Here is a 24,847-nt window from a genome sequence, read left to right on the forward strand (position 1 = left end):
AAGCGCGATTAATGTCATCGCATTCCCAATTGTATTTTGACCAATCACATTTTTAATAACCGTAAAGCGAACAATCGAACAGAGTAAAATTCCCGAGAGTATTAAGAGTGTTTCATTATCTTCTCGCTCTTCTATTTTTATTTATCTCTATCTCATCTCGCTTCATTTAAATTTTCCAACGTTGACTCATTCTTCGCGCCGATTAAGACGCTCTCTTCGCAATTATAACAAGTAGAGAAAAGCCTTCTCCGGTTGGCCAGGGTATTATCTTCTTGAATTTTTAACCATTTTTCCGCGCTAATAAGCCGTGTGCCAAGGTAAAGTTTCGTTAATCTAGGCCTCGTTACGGCCTGGATCGGCGCCGCCGCTAGATGGCGTCTTTGTACTGCATTAAGAGAAAAACAATGATAGTTCATACCGGGACAGTCAATGCTGCTGGTAGCGGCTGATAAGGGAATTAAGAACACATTTTCCTTATTTACGACGCACCAATGTGGTTTTGAATATATTTGCATTTTAAGTATGTCTACCAATCAGATTAAGTTCCCCCTTCCGCGCTTCCTAAGGTTATTTCTAATTGAATACACTCCACAATGACAAACCAATGGTTCAAAACGCTTCTCCTTTTATAAAAGATATTAAATATAGGGATTTTGTCCTAAAATGGATTATTAATTTCCCCGCTTAATATGTTTATATAGCGAAAAGTACGGAATTTAATTTCATCTTTTATACGCTAAAACACCAATTAAATATTTTAATTTTTATACTCGTGTTTAAAAAAGAAAAAAAAATCTCTTTTACTCGATAAAATAAGCATTTTATTTATTATTATTTATTTTTTTTATTTTCTACAAATAAAACTAAACACCTTAACTATCGAACGTATTACTAACATCGCCTGTAAGTTCGAGTGCCTCCATCTGGTGTCGGAATCGGCTACTAAAACCATAAAGTCCGCGTAATTATATAGGAGGGGAATCAAAGTATAATATCGGAATAAAACGATAGATGGAGCCACACTCGGCGGTTATACTTATCATATAGTACCATAGCCTCGGGTAGGTAATTTAGAAAGAAAGACAGTTTCAGTTTTATCGCTATAAGCCAGAAATGTTTCTGACGTTATGTCTGATGTTGGATGCTGTACAATGGATACTTTTTGTTGATAAGAAACGTAAGGACATTATGGCGTATTATGATTTCAGACTAATGTTCTCATTGTCCCCTACTATTTTATGTCCGTTGAGCTATTCACGCTTTTTGAATAACAACCGCTAAGCTCATTTTTTGAAAAATCTGATAAAAACTTCCTTAAATTGTTCCAAAATGAATGCGTTCGCAGTTAAAGAATAAAGCGACTCTATCAACTTAGATACTATCGGCATTTTTAATATAATACATGCTACAAACTGTCTAAATAGATTTACAACTTTCTAAATATAATAGGAAGGGTATGAATACTCTAAATTAGCTTTGCCGACGTAATTTTTTGCCAGATATATATAATTATTTATATCATTATTTTCTCGAAAAATAAGACAGAGGGGAGAGAAAAAGCGGTTAGTATTTCTCAGAATATTCTCAATTGCGAGTAATTACATCAATTAAAATGACGTCAGACGTATAAATTTAAATATGGCACGGAATAGAAATAACCCCCCTTTTTTCTTTCTTTTCTAAGGAAAGTTTAGATAAGAATATTTAAGAATTTTCAAGGTAGCGATTGCAGGAAATGAAGTTTTCAAACTATCCATTTTAACTCCCTTCCATCATCCTTGGTTGATAAATTAAATAAATTGCTTTTAATATGAGAAAAACTATTATTTTCTTATGACTACTCCAATGTTATCGCCTTATAAAAGTCAATTTACATATAAAATAAAATGTGCTCGTAAAAATTATTAATTACCTTCGAATGTTAAAAATTTTTTTCCCATTTAAAATAAGTGTATTAAAATGTTAGTGAATATTATTAATTAATGAAATCAGTTAACACGACAATAATACATTTCTTTTCTATTTTTTAAAAAGATAATTTGATAAAATTTCGTGTGGATCCTTTCAATATTTTTTTCTAAAAATACTTAAGAAAAATTGATGAAGTATCAATACTTGCGATTGAAGAAATTAATTGTAAAATATTTATCTCGCATTTCTTGTAAATTTGATAATTGTAAATTGATACAATGATAAACTTTTCTGTTGTATGGCTGAATGAATCTCTAAGTAAACCAACCAATTGCATTTATATACTGTATAATTAACATGCAAGTTTTATACTAATGTCAATAAATATCATAATAATAATTATTATTATATAGGTCTGTTATTATTTCATATTTAATTTAAATTTTGTGATATTAATTAATAAGCTAAGGTAGCTAATGGCAACCTTTATTCAGTAACAAAAACATTAACTATAAGTCTATAATTGAACATAGTTACAAACTAAAATATTGATATTAAATTTAACAGTAACTAAATCTATTAAAATACATATGTATTTAATAAAATGAGTTGAACGTTTCCTGACCCTTCAGTAATTGTTTTAATTATTAATTTTCTAAATTATATTGTAATAATAATAATTTTCACTATTTACTTTGCACTGTAATTCATTTATGTGAGTGTGAGCGTAAAAGAATTATAGAACTTTCAATGGAAGTCAATTTGTTGTATAACAGAATACCGAAAAAATTGCATAATTTTTTCTTAAGTTTTCATGTTAAAACTACGAAAAACATGCACAAAAGGCGAAGTAAATCAAAGAAATATCAATCGTGGATCATTAATCGTACATTGCACACATATAGGAAAAATATTAAAAATAACACGTGGATTTTGTAGGCTAAGTGTCTTCAATGCAAAGCTCCCGAACTATATTTATCAGGCCCGACTAGCATGCTTTCACTCGCATGTTTTATCATCAACATTTGACTCGAACTAGTTTTCAAAACATATAAAAATCAACTAGAATTGCAGGAAGATTCTGAATAGAAACTGAAATTGCGGCAAGGTCTATTTCTACAATTTCAGTTTCTATTGCTTGTTCCATTGTCAGTTCATATTACAGTACCTTGCTGCAAATAAGTTTTTTTTATAAAAGACCTATTTAAAGAAGGAAGTTTGTTAAATTTTTACAAAAATCTACCAGAAGAAAATTTTAAATCTTAAAAAGTTTTCATGGGGGATATTTTCTACTTTTACTTCTAAATACTTTTGTGAGCAACCCTTTTAAAAATGAAGTACAGTATATAAAATCAAAATATCGAATATCTAAAGGATATTTTAATATAGTGTGTCACCAAATTAATCTCCAAGTTTGATAGCATTCTTAGAAAATTAATTGAAATTCCACATTGATTTGTATCCTTTATTATTCAGAAATAAAAAATAAACTTAAACTATATCTTTCATATCTAGCTTCCAGACTTGGCTTTCATGACACATGTGGACCCTCCAGAAAAGGTTTAAGACTACTAAGCTGTTTATACCGTTCAAAACTAGCTTAGGATCCTATTCAAATCTACATTTTACAGTTATATCAATATGAAAAAACGAACCTCTATAAAGCTTCTCCAAATCTACCTCTATAAAGCTTTTTTATAACATTACAAATATATATAACGAATACTTCTTTATGACATCACAATATAATATACATTACGTAGACCAACTATACACAGTTTTACAAAGTACACAAATAACTAGAATTTCGTTACGATCCATTGAATATTTCTCAATTTGTATGAATATAAAGAAACGAAATTGAAGTAAAGAATAAATCAATATAGAAAAATAAATGTCGTTTGAAAAAAATCAAACCTCTTAGTCCCAATAGATTTAGAGATAATATAAATATATTATCTCTAAACTACTCTCTAAACTAAAATATAGAATATTATAACCATTATATAAATTTAAATGCTAAAAGAATCGTTTATTATACATATACATAATATAATCGTTTATTATATTATCTAGCAGCAATTTACATATATAATATAAATTTAAAATATAATAATATCCTATATTTTAGTATATGTTATTTCCTTCGAAATTATTTTTTCTTCTACATTCATTCTCCATATTAAAGTATCATATTTCCTTGATTAAAATTGAAATTTTAAACAATAAATTTATAGAAACTCTTAACATTAAATTTGGAAAATGTAAAATTATAGCCTTCATCATAACACGTTTCGGACAGATGTGACAGCATCAAAGGATATGGCTATCAAGATGAGCGAAAATTCGTGAATAAAACTAACAATTTACTGTATTAAAGGATATACAATTCGTATTTTCGTGCGATTTTACGTCATACGAATGCAATTATTTACCAATGACATAAATATTACAATATAAAAGCGCTAAATTAGTGTATTACCTGAACTTTTGTGTAGGAAATGAACTAATTTAGCGCTTATAAATATAAAATTTTACATTTTTGGTCTATAAAAATAACGCTTAATATTCTTTAAACATAAAAAAAATAATAATAAATCAGCCGAAACGTTAACCTTTTATGCAAATAACGCGCTTAAAGTAGGACTCCCGAAAAATATTCCAAGAGATTTATCCTCTTGGAAATACTTTTTTATAGCTGATCATGACCTAAAATTATTTAATAAAAATGGCGTAATATGCTAATATTTATAATTTTCTTACATATCAAACATTTATACTTGATTTCATACTCAATAGATGTAGCTTTATTGAATTTTTGTATACGAAACTTTGTTCCCTAAGGCACTAATTTGTCATATTAAACAAATAAAGCTTTAAGTACCGATTTATATAATTTATCGTTAATTCATGAACGGAATAATATGCATGCATTAGACCATAAATATAAACTTTTAAAACTAATTATTACACAATATTTTTATTAATTAAATATAAAAAATTAATTTTTTAATTTATTATATTTATTATAAATTATTTTTATTTAATTACAGTTTTTAAAAATTAGATACAAAAAAATGTTATTTAGTAATTTCTTATCGATAGAGCTGCCATCTGTTGTTATAAAAAATAATTATAAAAATGTAATTTTCAAAATTTTTAAATAAAATGATAAAATTTAATAATTGAAAATGTAAAAACCAAATTAATTCAGTTATAAAATTAAAATAATTAAAAACTATAAAATTATTCTTCAAAAATTAAAAAAAAAAGTTTCGTTTTTAGTTAAAAGATGGCGCAGGATGCACGAAAGAAAATACGACATATTTATTTTAAGATATTTTTAAAAGTTAACATTGATTAAAATAATCGTATATTATATTTATTAATGTTTATTCATTAATCAAATTTATATAACTTTTATTTTTAGTGATTTAATTTTAATTAAATTATTTCATTAAATTAAAAAAATGAGAATATCTGATTTACATCAAAACTTCACACCATTACAATACTTCATGTAATTAATAATCTAATTAATAAAATATATGGCAATATAATTATTGTTAAACAATTTATTAACTATTNTTTTTTTTTTTTTTTTTTTTTTTTTTGTATTACGAACAGCTTTGATGAAGGTCAATCCTTATTTAAAATAAAATTCGAATCATTTCATCAAATTGTTGGGTAAGAAAAGAGCGGCATGGGTAGAGAATGGGGGTATGAAGGTGGATTTCCCCCCTAATAGAATTTAACCGTGTTTTCTGTTTCTCATTGTTTGCAACACATTAATGAGCATTTCGCGTGACTTTTTGGTATGGACGGTATTCGGGTTGTTGGTCTTCCTTTGAATTGATGCTAAACTAGTTTGGTTTGCTTCGATGATTGACAAATTGTTATTTTTAAAAATGTTTGTATCTATTCGTGTTATGTCAGCGATTATTATATCAAGACATGTCTTGTCTAACCATTATTGTTATTATTATTAATATATTATCATTCACTAAATTGCATGCATGTTTACTAGTTAAACTAATTCCTTCACAAAAGTTTAATTTTTGATTAATAGATGGCGCCACGTGTTTTTAATTTTATTCATTTATAATAAGAATAGTATATTAATATATTTACACATGCATACATATATATGTTTGTATATCTATTTTTAGCTAAACTATTACAATATTTTATAGCCTAAATGCCTGTATACCATAATATTAAGAGGTAGGCCTATATAATATATTAAAATATATATATTGCATATGTGTATATAAATAATACTATTTATATTCTTAGTTACGTATGAAATTTTAAAAATCATTAAATTAATAAAATTTCAAATATATAAATATCGTGTATTAATTTAATATAATATATTTACTTATATACTGTACAGTACAGTAGATACACACACAAGTAAATATATTATATTAATACTCTGCTGTGCAATATTATATTATATTTATTAATTTAATTTATTATATTTACTTATATATGTGAGTAGCTATAAAAAATATAAAGGTGTATTAGTAAATATAATGTTTATTTAAGAGTAAAGGAGATTAAAAAGAAAGTTTATTTATGGATTAAAGTCGCATGTTTTTGATTTATTTTTAAAATTTCATTGACCCTAATGAGCTAAATATTAATAGGGAAAATTTTTAAATATTATTGATAAATGTATTTACCGAATTGTGTTTCTCTCCTTAGGAGTTATATCATAGTTGAATGTCTCTAATAGGAAAAATATGCCGTAAAAAACGAAATACGATTTTTATTTATTTTCCTATTAAATTTTATTATCCCTAAGTCGAAATTTTCAGCTTCTGAAAGACATTTAAACAATTTTTCCATTAAAAAAAAAGTAGAGTGCGGTAGAGCGGCAACTCTTTATACCAATGAAAGATGTCGATAAAGATGTAAATCATTATTCACTTTTCCGTTGGTAACATTATCATCGTATCGAGTGGACTCGTTTGTGTTACGTTTTACATTTTTTAACGACGGTGGAAAGAGTATATTCGCGGAAGTGACGTCATATTAGGTCAACGAGATGGAGGCGTCGGTTATTCACCTGCCTCCGGTCAACTGCCCACAGCTAACTCGACGCGGCCGCCATTTTAAGCAGTTTTGTTAACATGCACGTGTTTGCGTGAGTTGCAGTTGATCATTGGAAACGATAAGCGGGTTAGCAAATGCTCTTACCACAATTAGTGTCATCATTCAGAACGGCGAAGGTCGTTGACTATTTTAAGATTTTTATTATCGCGCTAATACGAAAGAAAATTTTGAATTTTTTGAAAAAAAAAATTAATAAGAAACTGACGCGCTGATAATTAAATCATTCATTTAGAGCAGTGTTTCTCAACGGGGGCGATATCGCCCCCCTGTAGGCGTTCTTCCATGTTCAGGGGGAGATTAGTAACAATTTATATTTTGGGGGCGAAAAAACAATGTTCTGGGCGATATAGAAAACATTATATTAAGAATAATTAGATATTTTATTTGTTATTATCGTACAATAATTAAACAAATAACATTATATAGTCACTAGTCTATTCGATGCAGTACGAATTTGGCGTTAGCCTTGCCCCTCGGCATCGGAATTTTGTAGTGAAGGGGGCGATACTACGTAACGGTTTTATTGAAGGGGGCGACGATTCGTTAGAGGTTGAGAAACACTGATTTAGAATATAATTAGATTTTGAGAGGAAGAGAAAAAGGATAAGCAACGCGCCTATAAGGATAGTAATTAGTCGAAATTGTTTTCCTTATTGTGATTTTTGCCTTTTTCCATAGATGTAAAAATTACCGTATTTGCCCGTGTACCCCATCGTGGCGCGTTATCCTATAAGCAAAAAGGATATTGCCTAGGGTCCTCACCAATATGGGGCTCCAAACCAATCTTTTATGAGAAAACATTTTGAGAAAAATTTTTGAGTTCAAACATGGGGGCTCTCTAATTCAAATTCGTCTTGGCCCCAAGAAGCCATAACACACCATGGGCGCCCCATTTTCCAAAAGAAAGTATTTACAGTGGGTGTGGAACTTTCGTACTTACAAACACGGTATGTTTTTAGAAAACATTTGAATAAATGTTCTAAATTGTGTTTTATTTTTACCGTAAGATGTTACAAATTTTCAATTTAACAGCTTGACTCAATGTTAATAACTTTTCCTGCTATATTTATATTTAACTTTTCGAAGAATTACCTTAAATTAGTTAGTAGTATCCTGATCAGAAATAGTAGTCGTAACACTTAAACTCTATGAGGAAAGATTTTCCTTTATAGGAAACGTTATTGAATAATTCTAAAGTATTAAAAATTATAATAATTNTTGACCCTAATGAGCTAAATATTAATAGGGAAAATTTTTAAATATTATTGATAAATGTATTTACCGAATTGTGTTTCTCTCCTTAGGAGTTATATCATAGTTGAATGTCTCTAATAGGAAAAATATGCCGTAAAAAACGAAATACGATTTTTATTTATTTTCCTATTAAATTTTATTATCCCTAAGTCGAAATTTTCAGCTTCTGAAAGACATTTAAACAATTTTTCCATTAAAAAAAAAGTAGAGTGCGGTAGAGCGGCAACTCTTTATACCAATGAAAGATGTCGATAAAGATGTAAATCATTATTCACTTTTCCGTTGGTAACATTATCATCGTATCGAGTGGACTCGTTTGTGTTACGTTTTACATTTTTTAACGACGGTGGAAAGAGTATATTCGCGGAAGTGACGTCATATTAGGTCAACGAGATGGAGGCGTCGGTTATTCACCTGCCTCCGGTCAACTGCCCACAGCTAACTCGACGCGGCCGCCATTTTAAGCAGTTTTGTTAACATGCACGTGTTTGCGTGAGTTGCAGTTGATCATTGGAAACGATAAGCGGGTTAGCAAATGCTCTTACCACAATTAGTGTCATCATTCAGAACGGCGAAGGTCGTTGACTATTTTAAGATTTTTATTATCGCGCTAATACGAAAGAAAATTTTGAATTTTTTGAAAAAAAAAAATTAATAAGAAACTGACGCGCTGATAATTAAATTATTCATTTAGAGCAGTGTTTCTCAACGGGGGCAATACGGCCCCCTGTAGGCGTTCTTCCATGTTCAGGGGGAGATTAGTAACAATTTATATTTTGGGGGCGAAAAAACAATGTTCTGGGCGATATAGAAAACATTATATTAAGAATAATTAGATATTTTATTTGTTATATCGTACAATAATTAAACAAATAACATTATATAGTCACTAGTCTATTCGATGCAGTACGAATTTGGCGTTAGCCTTGCCCCTCGGCATCGGAATTTTGTAGTGAAGGGGGCGATACTACGTAACGGTTTTATTGAAGGGGGCGATACTACGTTGAAGGGGGCGACGATTCGTTAGAGGTTGAGAAACACTGATTTAGAATATAATTAGATTTTGAGAGGAAGAGAAAAAGGATAAGCAACGCGCCTATAAGGATAGTAATTAGTCGAAATTGTTTTCCTTATTGTGATTTTTGCCTTTTTCCATAGATGCAAAAATGTACCGTATTTGCCCGTGTATAAGACACCCCACCGTGGCGCGTTATCCTATAAGCAAAAAGGACATTGCCTAGGGTCCTCACCAATAGGGGGCTCCAAACCAATCTTTTATGACAAAACATTTTGAGAAAAAGTTTTGAGTTCAAACATGGGGCTCTCTAATTGAAATTCGTCTTGGCCCCAAGAAGCCATAACACACCATGGGCGCCCCATTTTCCAAAAGAAAAGTATTTACAGTGGGTGTGGAACTTTCGTACTTACAAACACGGTACGTTTTTAGAAAACATTTGAATAAATGTTCTAAATTGTGTTTTATTTTTACCGTAAGATGTTACAAATTTTCAATTTAACAGCTTGACTCAATGTTAATAACTTTTCCTGCTATATTTATATTTAACTTTTCGAAGAATTACCTTAAATTAGTTAGTAGTATCCTGATCAGAAATAGTAGTCGTAACACTTAAACTCTATGAGGAAAGATTTTCCTTTATAGGAAACGTCATTGAATAATTCTAAAGTATTAAAAATTATAATAATTAATTATAATTCGATTAAAACGTGGATAAAATAACGATCTTAATAAACTGAAAGTTTTCAGTTCTGTTAGTAAATGTACTGTACCTTTGAAAATTTAAGTACTGTACGTGAATGAATTGTCAGTTTCGACAACGTAACTAGAACAGATTTTAGGGGGACCCGAGTTAGAACGTGCAAACCTACATTCACCCCTGTACCATTGTGGATGTAGCCACTAGCGACGTGGATGAAGAGTAATAAACTCTTAGGCTATTGTATGCACGTGTGTATAAGTGCCTTTGTCACATTCTAATCTTTTTCCTGTACTTATTTGATTTTTTCTTAATTTATTTATTTAAAATGGTAAGTGGGCCGACTCCCTGGATCCTTTTTAGTTTACGTTACTGCAGAGTTTATATTCTTGAAGAATATATTAAATATAATTAAATATATATATTATGTTAATGTACAGGACATATTATATTGTAATTACCAAATTGAATTTTTTGTCTGTAGCAGAATAAAAAAGCATCATTTCCTCAACGATTCTTCTATATATTGTCAACAATGTTTCTAATTTTACTTTTTTCATCTACGTGAAAGACATTTTGATCTTTTCTTATCTTGTGGAATCAAGGTTAAACACTCCATTTAATTTTCCCAATTTTTCAACTTTCTATACAGTATATTCTTTATTTTTTATTGTATTACGAACAGCTTTAATGAAGGTCAATCCTTATTTAAAATAATGGCCTTTATATATTCCAAAACATTAATGATAAACTATAAAATTCGAATCATTTCATCAAATTGTTGGGTAAGAAAAGAGCGGCATGGGTAGAGAATGGGGGTATGAAGGTGGATTTCCCCCAACTTTGGCGGGAAAAATGATCGAATTTTAAGCCGGAATGCATACATTTACAGATATACGAATAGTAAACAATTAATTGTAATTATCCATAGTTCTTAGCGTGACTTTTATGGAAAAGCTTCAAGGATCGGTGATCACAATCTCGTCCCTGAACCCCCAAGGCATGGGCTTTATCTCCACTAATGAAGAGCGTTTAATCTCTTAAGAGATTGAGTGCTCTTTACAAAATCCTATAACAAATTTAGTTACAAAGTAGAAGAGACATTCTAAATACTTTCTTTTGTAAGAGACAAAGTGGGCTATATTTATAAATAGTGACTGTCATATTCATTTCGAAGTATCATTATATAACGTGTTTAAAAATAGCCCAAGTATCATCCGTTGCAAAGTCTTATTTGTCATTAACTTCACGTAAATTATTATTGTTTCATGCATGACAAAAAGAAAACAAGAAATAGTGACTAACAGAAATATTCAGCAGCAGCAGAGAATTTTCGTATTTTGACTCAGCAAAATACGAAATTTGCATCGATCAACCGTAAAGTTTGATATTTTGGTTCATAGCTTGTCTGTTAGAGCAAATTATTTGCAATGATTCAAAGCATTATTAATCGTTTAATAAATCTATTTATATACTGGAATATATTAGGAGATAGGTCTTTAACCTAAAAAATTAAAAAAATAAATCAAAATTCCACGAACTATTTTATTGAAATTTTGAATAGAAAAATAACGCGTTTAAATTACAAAATTTTGAGATAAAAATCGATTTTGCATCGCAGTACAAAAAACTAATTTTAAAATCGGAAGTTTCAGTTCTTTTATAATGAAGTTTATTTTTATTCAGATAAATTTCTATGTATTTAAAATTACGTATAAAAAGAAAGTAAACGTTAATGATGAAAATTACGAAATCTGTACGTTAATTCCGATAGTAATATGTATTACTATGAATATTTCTATATATAGTAGCGTTATTACTTTTTATTTTTCCAGGAAAATTTGTTGACTATACGCACCGCTCGCAGTTATAATAATTATGCTAATACGAAACGGTAAAGAAAACTCTGTATTTAATTAAAACATATAAATATTTTCTTACTTTAAAGTATCTTTTGTTGTGTAAAAACGTAATTTAATATTTGCTCTGAGGTCGTCTTAACAGCGTTGTAGGCCCTGGGCAAAGCAATGCATTTACAACTCCTACTTCCCAATCCACCCACGAGAATAAAAGTGTAAACGGTCAATAAAATTTAACTTATAAATATGGCGGCACTTTCAACAAAATCAATGTTTCGGCATAAAAATAAAAATAAGTTGTAAAGTGAAATGAATATTTGTGATATATTACAAATATTTATTTTATAGTATAGTATAGTATAGCATTTATTTATTAACAGCGTGCACAGATTAGCACGAGGCTCCCTAGGCACTGCCCAATGTGCCATACCTTAAAAAAATGGCCCTCATTTACTCTTAATTCTTTTATAGTATATTTTTTTCTTTTCTTTCTTTTATAGTACATTTTTTCATGTAGAAATGAATGATGCTCGATATTTAGGATCCTCGAGAGATGCCCATTGCATTCACATATGTGAGCTCCAAAAAATCATTACAAATAAAATTTATAAAATAATTTTCCANTTTTACCGTAAGATGTTACAAATTTTCAATTTAACAGCTTGACTCAATGTTAATAACTTTTCCTGCTATATTTATATTTAACTTTTCGAAGAATTACCTATTACCTTAAATTAGTTAGTAGTATCCTGATCAGAAATAGTAGTCGTAACACTTAAACTCTATGAGGAAAGATTTTCCTTTACAGGAAACGTTATTGAATAATTCTAAAGTATTAAAAATTATAATAATTAATTATAATTCGATTAAAACGTGGATAAAGTAACGATCTTAATAAACTGAAAGTTTTCAGTTCTGTTAGTAAATGTACTGTACCTTTGAAAATTTAAGTACTGTACGTGAATGAATTGTCAGTTTCGACAACGTAACTAGAACAGATTTTAGGGGGACCCGAGTTAGAACGTGCAAACCTACATTCACCCCTGTACCATTGTGGATGTAGCCACTAGCGACGTGGATGAAGAGTAATAAACTCTTAGGCTATTGTATGCACGTGTGTATAAGTGCCTTTGTCACATTCTAATCTTTTTCCTGTACTTATTTGATTTTTTCTTAATTTATTTATTAACAGCGTGCATAGATTAGCACGAGGCTCCCTAGGCACTGCCCAATGTGCCATACCTTAAAAAAAATGGCCCTCATTTACTCTTAATTCTTTTATAGTATATTTTTTTCTTTTCTTTCTTTTATAGTACATTTTTTCATGTAGAAATGAATGATGCTCGATATTTAGGATCCTCGAGAGATGCCCATTGCATTCACATATGTGAGCTCCAAAAAATCATTACAAATAAAATTTATAAAATAATTTTCCACCTTTATCATAAGAAACTTTAATTTAGAACACTCATTTCGTGCTCTTTTGAGGCCTTTCTGTAATGAGGCCTTCTCAAATGGACGTAAGGTCGTCCTCTAACTGGAACCCATCGATACTGATTTTAATGTGAATTTTATATTTATAAAGTTTATTACGTAAATTTCTTAAAAGTATAAAATAATATAAAATAATCGTAATAAATTTCTTCTACGTAATTATTTAAATTAAGAGGACATTTTCTTAATAATATTGCTAACTTTTCTAGAAAATAGGGAAAGCAAATTATCTTTATAGCTATTTAAATGCGCTTATTTTCGTCATTTTCCCTAATTTTTTACGTTATCTTTATTGAAGTTGCTGAAATAATTAAAAGTTTCTCTTACGAAACAAGCTCCCAGTTTTTGCATTAAGTAATACTCAGAAAATTAACGAAATTATTACTTTTTTTTTCAAAATTCTACTTAAGAAACGTCATATTGTACTCATGTTATAGCCTACACATATATTACCTTGTATTAATTATCTTTAAAGCTTAACCATGAACTAATTTGGCAATTTAAAAAATGAGAGAAAGTATAAGATAATATACAAAAATTTCATTTATATGAATGGTTAAATAAAATAATTGTTAAGTATTTAATTATATATGACACAATCCAAACGTTAGATAGCTATAATTTAAATTAAAACATTTAAAACATGGTTAAAATGATCATTTAATTGCCTATTTTCTCATGTATTTAACATCTTAAATGACAAGTTTTAGTGTTTAAATTAGCATTTTATTAATTGCGATGTGTTCTGTTATACCTCGAACAAGCCATTGATGTTCCCTTCAGCTGCGGCTGTCCGGAGGTCTGACTATAATTTATAATAAAAATCTATAAATTTTTAAAAATTATATTGAACGAATTCTGAAAAAAGTTTGTTTCTTAGAGTCGATATCTTATTATCTATTTATTGAAAAGATATTCACAAACTTCTACTCATCGCCTCAAGACCAGATTTAGAATTGTGGCCCTAAATTACAAGAAGGCCTTCTCCAATTTAGTAAATCGTTTCTGAGAATAAAACGAGGGCCAGAACTAAATTTAGACTTGTGGCCCTGCGCTATAACATACAAGAGGCCTTTCCTCTTCGTCAATTAATAACGGGCAATAGGTATAAAATACCATTTAGATTAGAAGGGGGCCCTTCGTAACGTGAGGCCCTAAGCTAGAGCTTATTTAGGTTAAGCTGTACATAAATCTGGCTGTGATTATCCACGTCAAGATTCAATCATTGATTTTATTGATTGTAAGTTGTTATAGAGGAAGAGCAATGAAAGGTGTCCTTATTAATCTTCAGTTGTGTTATTCCTTACTCCTTTTGGATGTAACGCACAGCAAAATTAGAATATTTCGTTAATATGATCGAGAGAATAAAGAAAATGGGCGATATGTTATTATACAATTTAGTATTTCCATTTTTTAATGTATATTATTAAGTTACATGTAGGATAAAGTATCCTGTATAGGATATTATTATTGTAATAGTGACAATTTGAAATTTGAATTTTATTATTTGAAAACCTCATTTTTTTTTGTAATTATTAAGTAAAATATTCGAAACGTTTGAAGCATTTTAAAATGCAAACAACTAAACTATTTATCATATTCAAATTATATAAATTATAGAGGGTAATTCAGTTTGTCTATCTGTGACAGAAACTATTGTTAAGAAAACAATGGTTTCAAATATTCCCCATTTTTCAAGGTAAAAAGAAATAATTTCAATAATTCATGCCAATGCATTTAAATAAGCTATTAACTTTTTTTAAATGTGCAAAAATCTAACAAAAGTAGATGATGGATATGCACAAGTGTTTAAAAATGTTAATGGGTTTATGAAAATGCGCTCCGGTTTAAATAATTTATTGATTTTTACGTTACGAGGTAGTATTTTTAATATATTTCTTGTCTGACTCACCCAAATTAGGAGACATGTATATAGGTTACGATTCTGATTGATGCACACACACACATACACATAACATTGTGCACTGACCCGTCTCTAACTGCCATATTTCCTTTAGAATGGGTGTGGTTATTTCCAATGGAACGGGTGCCGAAAACTACTCACAAATCAGTAGAACGTATAAAAAGACGGGTGTTATTTAAAAAGAGAAGCGAGATATAAGCTTTCGAGTGTGTGTTATAACCTTATGATATTGTTCTTTTTCACCATTCTTTTACGGATAATTTATACCTCAGCGAGTGTTAAATTGTTGTAGTTCTGACCTGGGTCTATTTAGAAGGTGTTTCCTATTACGATAGTTCAGGTTTGGTTAAAAATACACCCAAAAACGCCTCTTCTTTTCTTTTACGTAGAATGCTTTGACCTCTGTTTAAAGGTGTGTCTGCTGTATTTATTTCACACGAAAAATCAAGAAAATTGATATATTAATCGTCTATATTTAGTAGATTTATACATCTAAAGTAGTATTTTTCTATATACTGTATACATACTACACACGACACGTTTATATTTTATGTATCGGTAAACAAATTATTCATTGATTTATCTTTTTTGCGCTATACTCATTGCATCGTAAAGATATCGATAACGGTTACGACGACATTTTCTGTATAAGTTTCACGTATAATTTACTAGAAGTCTCTGAGGTCGAGAAGAGAATTTTCCTGCATGCAAATTTGTCATTTATAAACAGGCACGTATTAAACTTTGCTAGAGTTTAGTAGTTCAGCTGCAAAGTATGCCTAAGGCCTCGTTGCCGAAGATTAAGCCATTAAAATTTCCGTTAAACTGTAAGGTTCCGGAAATCCAAGGTTTCGAAAGTTAAGTTTCCGACAATAATACAAAGGTGCATATTCCTTCCCATTTGTCGATTTATTAACTACTTGCCCCGAATTTATGTGGCATGGGTAGAAGTTCCAATTACAGAACGAAACTTCGGTAATTGAAATAATTGAAAGAACAATAACAATTCTATTATAGAAAGTAATTTGATGTGTCATTCATATCGATATCGTTCTCGATCTAAAGTAACAATGGCGCTTTGAAGCTAGAAAGCCAAAACACGGGAGTTCCTTTGTCAACAACACAGGGTTTCGATGTTTCGGAAGTAGGTCATCCGTTGTTCACCGGATACCGGAAGTGCAGTTGATCGTCTTCGTTCGTCGGAAGTTCACTAGACGCGTTAACAAAACTATATTATAAAATAGCAATTCATTTTTTTAAATAAATATTTTAATATAAAGCGTGTCTTCTGATGAATTTCTTAATTACTACTTTAATAAACGTTAATTTAAGATTTAAAACAGTTAAAAACGATATTCGATCGTCTAAGTTCGTCGACCTCAACCGAGGCAAAAGAAATGGTGTCACAAAGTACAATTCAAACAGCACCTACAATACAACCACTTTGTTGATTTTCACGATTCTTTGGCCTTTAAACAGTAGCCCGAAGGCTTCTGTTACAGGTTTTGTGAGTCTCAAAAGCACCCAATTCGATTAGTTCGTTCCCTAGGCATAGTAACAACTGGAGGGGATGCGAATTCCTTCGAAACTCGACTATGGCAACGAGTAGCAGTACGGGTGAAGGGACATAACGGAAAAGATATAAACGATACCTGGCCTAGAGGTGAAGAGGTCGCGCAAAGCATCGGTCACCCGTGCTCTATACACATCTCCTGTTTATACGCGTGATTGGTTTACAATCACGCCATATCTGTTCGTTCCTCTAATGAAATCCTTTCTATAATGAAAACCGAACCCCGCTGTTTGTGGTATTTTGCTCTTCATTAACTTACCAACTCTGGTCGAAATTTGAATATTATTAAGAACATCGAGGATGTTTACGTGTTTAAAGTTATCTACATTAGTTAATTAAGAAATTGGAAATTACTTTTTAAATCAAAGAGGAAGCCGTAGATCGCCTCGGGAAAGACTACAACGTACTGTACGTATCCAATAAAAAAATAAACGTGAGCTCATAACTTTAGTAATTCAATTATTACAAAATTTACTCGAATAAATTACACACGGAAAAATACGTTCTCGGCTCTAAAAGTTTTGCAATATTTTTATATTCTGACGAAATGAACTAAAACAATAAACGATAGGTCAAAATCGGCTGATTAAGTTTCAGTTCAACAATTTCTTAATAAAAAAGCGGAGGAAATTTCTTGCCACCTTCTTACATGGAGCGGTGCACAACCAAGGACAATTCGCCCACATTGCTTTTGGCACAGCTTAACTCTTGGACGTTCATCCGTTTGGATAAATGACGTTTGGACTTAAGCCAATTATTTTCTTTCGAAATATTCCATATACATTTTCAAAAAAACAATATAATATTTCAGTCAATGTTTATTCGGGTGAATGTATTTTCGGTTTATTTTTATTGTTAAATGCGGACCGACTAAATTCTATTTAAATATATGCTAATAGAAAACTTATATGGTCACAATAGACAAGGCATTGTGAAACGGCGTCAAAGGCACACAATAGGAGAAAACTTTTATATTCTGTCGAATAAATTGCGGCAACTGGAGTTTAAAAAAAGTCTAGTTAAAATATTCAAAATGAATCCGGTATACACAACACGTCCTTTATTTCTTTGAGCCCAAGTTTTAATTCTAAAGCCCAGATCCTGATCCAGCTTTCACAATACACGCTAATATAATAGAAGAGATTTTTCTCTTTATTATAAAAAGCCATAAAAAAGGTCGTTAATGACCGGGTCATAAAAAATACTCCGAGAGAAAATTAATATAAACGTTACTTCGTTCTTTATATTTCGTTTATATAATATAAACGTTATTTAGCTCTTTATCGAGCAATTCTATCGAAAATGAACCGTAAATAAAATAAATACTTTTATATAGTTTAATATAATTTAAATTAGTATCGATTATGAAGTCTGAAAACCATTTTTTTTAATGATTTAAGCGTGGGAAGGTTTTGTTTTAACCGAAGAAGGAAAAAAAACACAATTCGTATATTTGCCCATAAAGCAGGTGGGCCAGTAGGCCGGAAGTCGGAAAGAATTATTTCCGGTGTGTGCACCGGTGCTTTTCCCAATTAAAAGGTGGGGAAGACCATCTGGCGTTGAAGACCATCTGCCGCTCCACCTTCGACTCTCCAAAAACACGTGACATAATATTTACAACATATTCTACGTTTTATCTCGTAAAATATTCAATGAATATATTTTATTTTTCCATTTTATTATATAAAATTATTATTTTTATGGAAAGTAAATGTCTTCTTACGGTAAAGATGACGCATTACCATTAAGCCGAAGAGTTCATGGGCGTCGTCAAGGTCAACGAGAAGATTCTTTTAACTCCTTCCACATCAGATTGTCTTTTAGCATGTGCTCCGAAACGCTTCGTGGCTTGTTTGATAACCTTAGTGAAACGCCTTTAGACGGTGTCTGGATACAAAACTGCAATCTGTGCTCGACGGACTTCTGTCGACAAATATAAATTCGGTGAGCGTTTACGTATGGGTACCTCCGGCAACAAAACAAAAAATAAAATGTGTCAAAAGCATTCATGCTTATTACACCTGTTGCGGATGAGTTTTCTGAATGTGTACCTCCCAAATGAGCGAAATGACCTCAATCGCGTTGTTAGCTTAAGATTCGACCTCATAAATTTGACTAAAAATGTTACAAATTCTCATTTACCTTTTGCAGTGAGATTAAAAGAACCTCTCTACTTCTATCCTTATCCTTATGACACTTTAACGTTTAATCATATCGGAAGAGATAATCTTTCACTTTATTTATACTACTATCGAAATGGTAGGAATATAAATAAAACAAGGGAGATTATCTTTGCGATGAGTTAAAGTGTTAAAATGGCGAACGCCTCCTTGAACTACCTACGGTCAATGTTGTTTGTGGAGTTGGATTTTTATTTAACGACTCCACCCAAATTAGTAATGTTGATTATACAGAATTTTGTAATGTGGTTTACGTAGGGAAATTTCATATTAAACTTATGAAATATAAATCTTTTGAAATTTTTTCTAGAATTAAATCAATTTCATAAAAATACTTAATTGTTCTTGAAAAGTTCGAGTTGTCACGAATAGATCGATTGTAGAGAATTTTTAAATCTTGGGAGTCGCGTAAATTCACACATAATTGCATGCAATTACGCGTGTAATTAACAATATTAATTCTATATTTATAGAATTTTAAATAGAACAAGTTTAAATTTAAGTAATGAATAGTAAAATAATTATTATTCCCTCTTAAAATTTTCAAAGGTAACGAGTGGTATTGTGATTTCTTTAGAGGCTTTTTTTCATTCTCCTTCAATAATTTCTGTCCAATTACTGACATCTGCAATATAATGTGAGATCCGGTTGATGTCTTTTATTTTCTACTGTATCCCCGTATACAGCCTCCCGAGTGTGCGGACGGTTTAAGGGGCCTGTCAAAGGAGATTTCCCCCCTCTTACTTGTTGTTTGTTTCTTACAATCCGAAAACAATGTTGGAGCATTCAGTAAATATTTTGTTTATAGATGTTTTGGCATCTGGCTGTATACAGTAATGGCCATTGGAAGTTTGATAAATCTTAAGCGGCTAGAGAACAAAGAATGAAAAGGGAGAGTGTTAAGCTTCCCAGGTGGTCTACAGACTTGTCCTTGAGAACAGGTGGCCGTGTAGCACGGATGAGAGCTGTTGGGACTAGATCGTGGGAAGACATTTTCTTTTTTTAACTCTTGTCTGAATGAAACTTTCTTAGCTTTTTTTTTATGTTAGTTGATTGACAATAGTAGAACATGGCGGAGGAAACTGCGAGATTTTTCTTGCATATTCAAGTCTTTTGACAGATTTTACTGTTTTGCATCAAGGTTAACGATTCTTATTCCGGTTATGACATTAATAAAAATATTATTCTACAATTTCCTTATAGTGGGCGGTTTTTTAATTTGTTCGACAGAAAAACCATTTAAATCTGGTTTTTATAAACTCTCTAACACGTAAAAGTGCGGTAAAAACTTAAGTTTTGGGAGATTATTCGCATTTAAAAGCGAGTTAAAGGCACATTATGTCAACCGATTTTTGGTAAAGTACAGTACATTAAGAGAATGATCAAAAAAATATTATATTCGTTTAGATTTATTTATTTATTTTACACTTCTATAAAATTTTATATTTAATCTTATTTTCGTTTTAAAAAAACGTCTACATGTAAACTCCTATTTCAAAAATATTATTGGTTTTTTCGCTAACAATAAATACTTAACTCTTTGAAATTATTTATCACAGAATAGGCATAAGGTTGGAAGTTAATCTGATATTTTCGAAACGAATATTTGGAGTGCTTTTGTGTGAGCAAATCGAGCGCCATCTTTAAAACCGTTACAGCACAACAAAGCGTGTTAAAACGAGCCTCTAAACAAGAAGGCAAAGACTAGTCCAGGATCTGCCGCGGGGAGTTTATAAAACAGGTTGATGGTTCTAAAGACACAACACAGCTACTTTAAATTACAGTATTATGTACAAGTTTTATTGATTAAAAAGTCTTTGGTTAGTTCGGTGCAACATATTGGAGGAGTGAGCAACTCTAAAACTGGCCGACGTTAGGAGAGTTGCACCCTCATCGAATTTCTCGAAAAAAAAAATGGAATCGTCTCTCCTAACGTCATTTCGAAACTATCTACTCGGGCATTTCGGTGAGGTAATTAACTAAAATACAGTAGGACATTACATAGAGGATAAGCTATATACAGACCGTTACATCCTACAAACAAAGTCTTTTTCTTCCGAGTATCCGGACTCGTCGGAAATGTTGTCTTCGTATAGATTTTCGTCGATAGAGTTCAGTTTCTTTAGTCTTCTGGGATGTGGAATGTCTTCGGCCGAATCGGAATCGCTCTCGCGACCCGTTGTGACGTAATAATGGTCTGATAGAGAGTCGACGTCGTCCGGGACGATGTCCGACGAAGATTCCACTTCCGATATAACAGAGCCACTGAGTAGATCGTCTTCGTCTTCCAATTCCTCGATCTCTTCGATCGAAGTCAATTTCGGAGCACTTTTAGATCTTTCTAGAGGAGGACGGAAATTAACGCTACCCGTACTTAATAAAATTTTTCTTCTAGGTAAATTAGGCGCGTCGTGACAATAGTTAGCCAAGGATAATCTGGCCTTTTGTTTACTTAGCTTTTCGCGCCTGAATTCTTGGAGTGCCGAACTCAATTTCTGGTTGAGCTGCAGCGCCATGCATCTTGCCTTGTCTTCTTTAGAACATAACGCGGCGTGACACCTTAATTCTTGCTTCATTTTTCTTCCTTCGTGCCTGTATATCCAACACACAACCCGAGGATATTGTGCGGGAGCCACACAATAAGTAATGCGATTCGACCAATATTCGGTCAGCCCGTGCTCTTTAGTCAGCGCTTTCAGTCCCGAATTACAAACGGTCAGTTTCATGGCAATATTGTGCCTAGAATTGGAACAGTAGTTTTTCCATAGAGTAGCTAAAGGCTTGTCGGTACATCCTTCTCCCTTCGCCCATTGCGTTAACACGTTGCCTAAGTAGATCACTTTAAAAGTCGGATCGTATTCTGTTATGGTAACAGATCTCTGCCTCCAAAATTTTAAATTTGACGAGTTGAAAGCTACCGACATGGTAGATGACATCACACGCGTAACACAGGAGTTTCTAATTCAGGTTAGGCCTAATTGTCAGACCTAGCGTGTCACTCCGACGTCGTACATACGTCGCACACTACTTGCCACATACAACAACACTTAACGTATCCACAAAACAATCACAAATGACAATACCGCCGAAAACTTTTATCTCCGCTCTTCTACTGGTACGCTAACGTCCACGCGTCACCTGTATACCTGCCAGTGACGTCACACTACCTCACGGATTACGCGCTATCTCATTGGTTATCCCGGTAGGTGTTATCCTCAATCCCGAGCCAGTAGTTCGGTGGAATGTTGCAGCTTATCTCGGAAAAATCCAAGCTTTTTTACGACAAAACTCGATAACAAAACTTGAAATCGATTAAATGTATCGAATTATTTATCTTTCAGAATAAGTGCTGTTTATATTTATTTTCGGTAGACGTATCTTAAATAACCCCGTGTTAAATATGATGTCATTAATGTAAAGGCTATTAACTTTCCTCCACGATTTCTACATAAAGATGAAATTAAATATTTCTCAATTTTAGAAAAAAAATATTGCATTTGTCATCAAGAGATTACGCTTAAATTATGCTTAATAATTAATTAAATTTTCAAGCAAACAAATTATGATTAATATAACAATTATGTCATCTTTACGTCACTTACATTAGATGTAATAATAATACAGTTATGAAATGATTATAATTAGAGATTCCTTAAACCTTTTTCTGACTAGGTTGAATGACCGTCTTTCAGAAATAATGGAAGGTTTTTCTTGCCAATAGATGGAGACATTTACTGTAAAGGTAAAGGTTTTTCCGCACACCCTTAAACAGGTAATAAATTATACGTGGGTCGGGTGTATCTATACGGAAGAACTTTAAATGTTAAATATTTAAACGCTTTAAAACGAGTGGGAGATTAAAATCTTAATGTAATCTATCTAAATTAACCTTTCTTCTTCCTTCCGACTACGTTCGAAGAGAAGAGGATAGAGAAATGAGTTAATATTTCTTCGTTCAAACTTCAGCAGTTTGATGGAAGAATTTTGTTTAAAGTAACTTAAAGCAAGAATTTAAGAGAAGTTCACGGAATAAATGTTGATATACTAAAGTTTCTAATAGTAAAATGATATAATCTCCGGAACGTTCAAAGTTTAGAATATATGCTGTATAAATTTACCACTTTTTGTACTTTACACTTGTAATGTACTGTATATCAATATACTGTATAAAACTACACGAAATATACCCCGTTAGCAGTTAAACTTATTAATTTATCTTATATTTTACACGGTACGATTTTAAATTAACTTGTTAAATTAAAAAACAATTTTCATCTAATGTAAATAAAATGATATTAATGTTTATGAAAGCGATATTGAGTTCATTGAACAAAATTTTCCTTTCATTCTTTTCCCCTTTTCAAAAAAAATACATATATATATATATAAAAAAAATAACGATAAAAATCTTTCGTTTGATTTCTCGTTTTCGTGTCATTCATTGTTAAAAAAGATAATAAACCCTATCCCAAACTTATAGTTCAACGACCTGCCTTAATACACATTTATAAAGTTTACAGTTTTATACTTAATCCAACGTGTAGTACTGTAATATATTTTGTAAGCCTTATATAGGGCACACTTCCTCGCGTACAAAGGGCTCGTTTATTCACAGATGGAAAAATTTTCAAACTTTCCTCTATTAAATGTTCGCAACTGTTTAAATACACTGTGTACATTACGTCGAGTCATACGATTTCCTATCTGCCTCGGTATTTTCCTTCAAAAATTCATAAAAAAAATAATAATATATGGAAATTTATGAAGTAAATTTCACAAGCGAACAGCAATAGAAACATTTTCTTATTGTTTTATACGAGAAACACGGGGTTACTCACATTACAATAGTGTAACAAATGTCGTCACCGCCATATTACTGAATCCAAGATCCTATCTTTATTAATTATATTGCACGCTTCAATGAATGTGAAGAATAATGACGTCACACAACAACGTTGACGTAATTTTAATAATAAACATAAAACATTTAAATATTACTTTTATCTCGTGTATTTTTTTTCCTAATAGAAAAATTCTATTAGAAAAAAAGAAATTGCCGTGTTAATTCTATTTTTACGATGATTCTCATTTTTAAAATACAATTAAAATTTCCCGTAATAAAAATAACTGTTTGGATTTATCCTTATTTTGTGGGAAATAACCGATTTCAAATGTGATTTATTGCGTCATGGATGTAGGAAAAACTGAAAGGAAACTAAATCCACTTCGTTTTAACGACATCATAATATATATTAAACACTTCCCAATTAAAAAGCCAAGCTAGGATATTAAATTAAGCTGTAGAAAGCTCCAGCGTGTAGAAGTACGACTACATTTTTTTTGTATTTTTAATTTATAGATTTGTAATTATTTAAAATGCATAAAATTTTGCATTTAAAGTTTATTTTTAGTTAAAAAAATTGCTATAAAATCGATTTTTGCCCATAGTTTATGTCAAATCTACAGCATAAAAAAACATAGGACAGAACATCATTTGCTGCAAAAATCAGCATTCATAACAACCCCTGTAAATAATTGATAGTATTTATGTACGATATTATTACCATTTGCAGACTGATATAATAATAAATCACTGTAAAAATCTACTCTACTATATAATATAGATCTATAAAAAAATCCTACTTTTTGTTTACAGGTCTCTATCGAACTTACTTAGGATTTAAGAAAAAGAACAACAAAAAAAAACACCGTAAGCATAGTTGTTTACTACACAATACTTCTTTTCTATTCGATAAAATTCGGTATTAGGAAAGATTTAAAACGGGAATTTACAGTATCTCCGAATCAGAAAGGAT

The 24,847-nt window shown here is 31.0% G+C and overlaps 1 protein-coding gene across 1 annotated transcript; it reads right to left on the bottom strand.

Moving 5' to 3' along the window:
* Nucleotides 1-20,518: 20,518 nt before the first annotated feature.
* LOC111639431 (protein FAM43A-like) lies at nucleotides 20,519-22,228 on the bottom strand. The gene has a single exon (XM_023385321.1). The coding sequence runs from the start codon at nucleotides 21,965-21,967 to the stop codon at nucleotides 21,059-21,061; it is 909 nt and encodes a 302-aa protein (XP_023241089.1). The 5' UTR covers nucleotides 21,968-22,228; the 3' UTR covers nucleotides 20,519-21,058.
* Between the last annotated feature and the right edge of the window lie 2,619 nt (nucleotides 22,229-24,847).

Source organism: Centruroides sculpturatus, unplaced genomic scaffold, assembly GCF_000671375.1.
Source record: "Centruroides sculpturatus isolate CEXI.00-Female unplaced genomic scaffold, Cexi_2.0 scaffold1197, whole genome shotgun sequence".
In the NCBI taxonomy this organism is placed as follows: Eukaryota; Metazoa; Arthropoda; class Arachnida; order Scorpiones; family Buthidae; genus Centruroides; species Centruroides sculpturatus.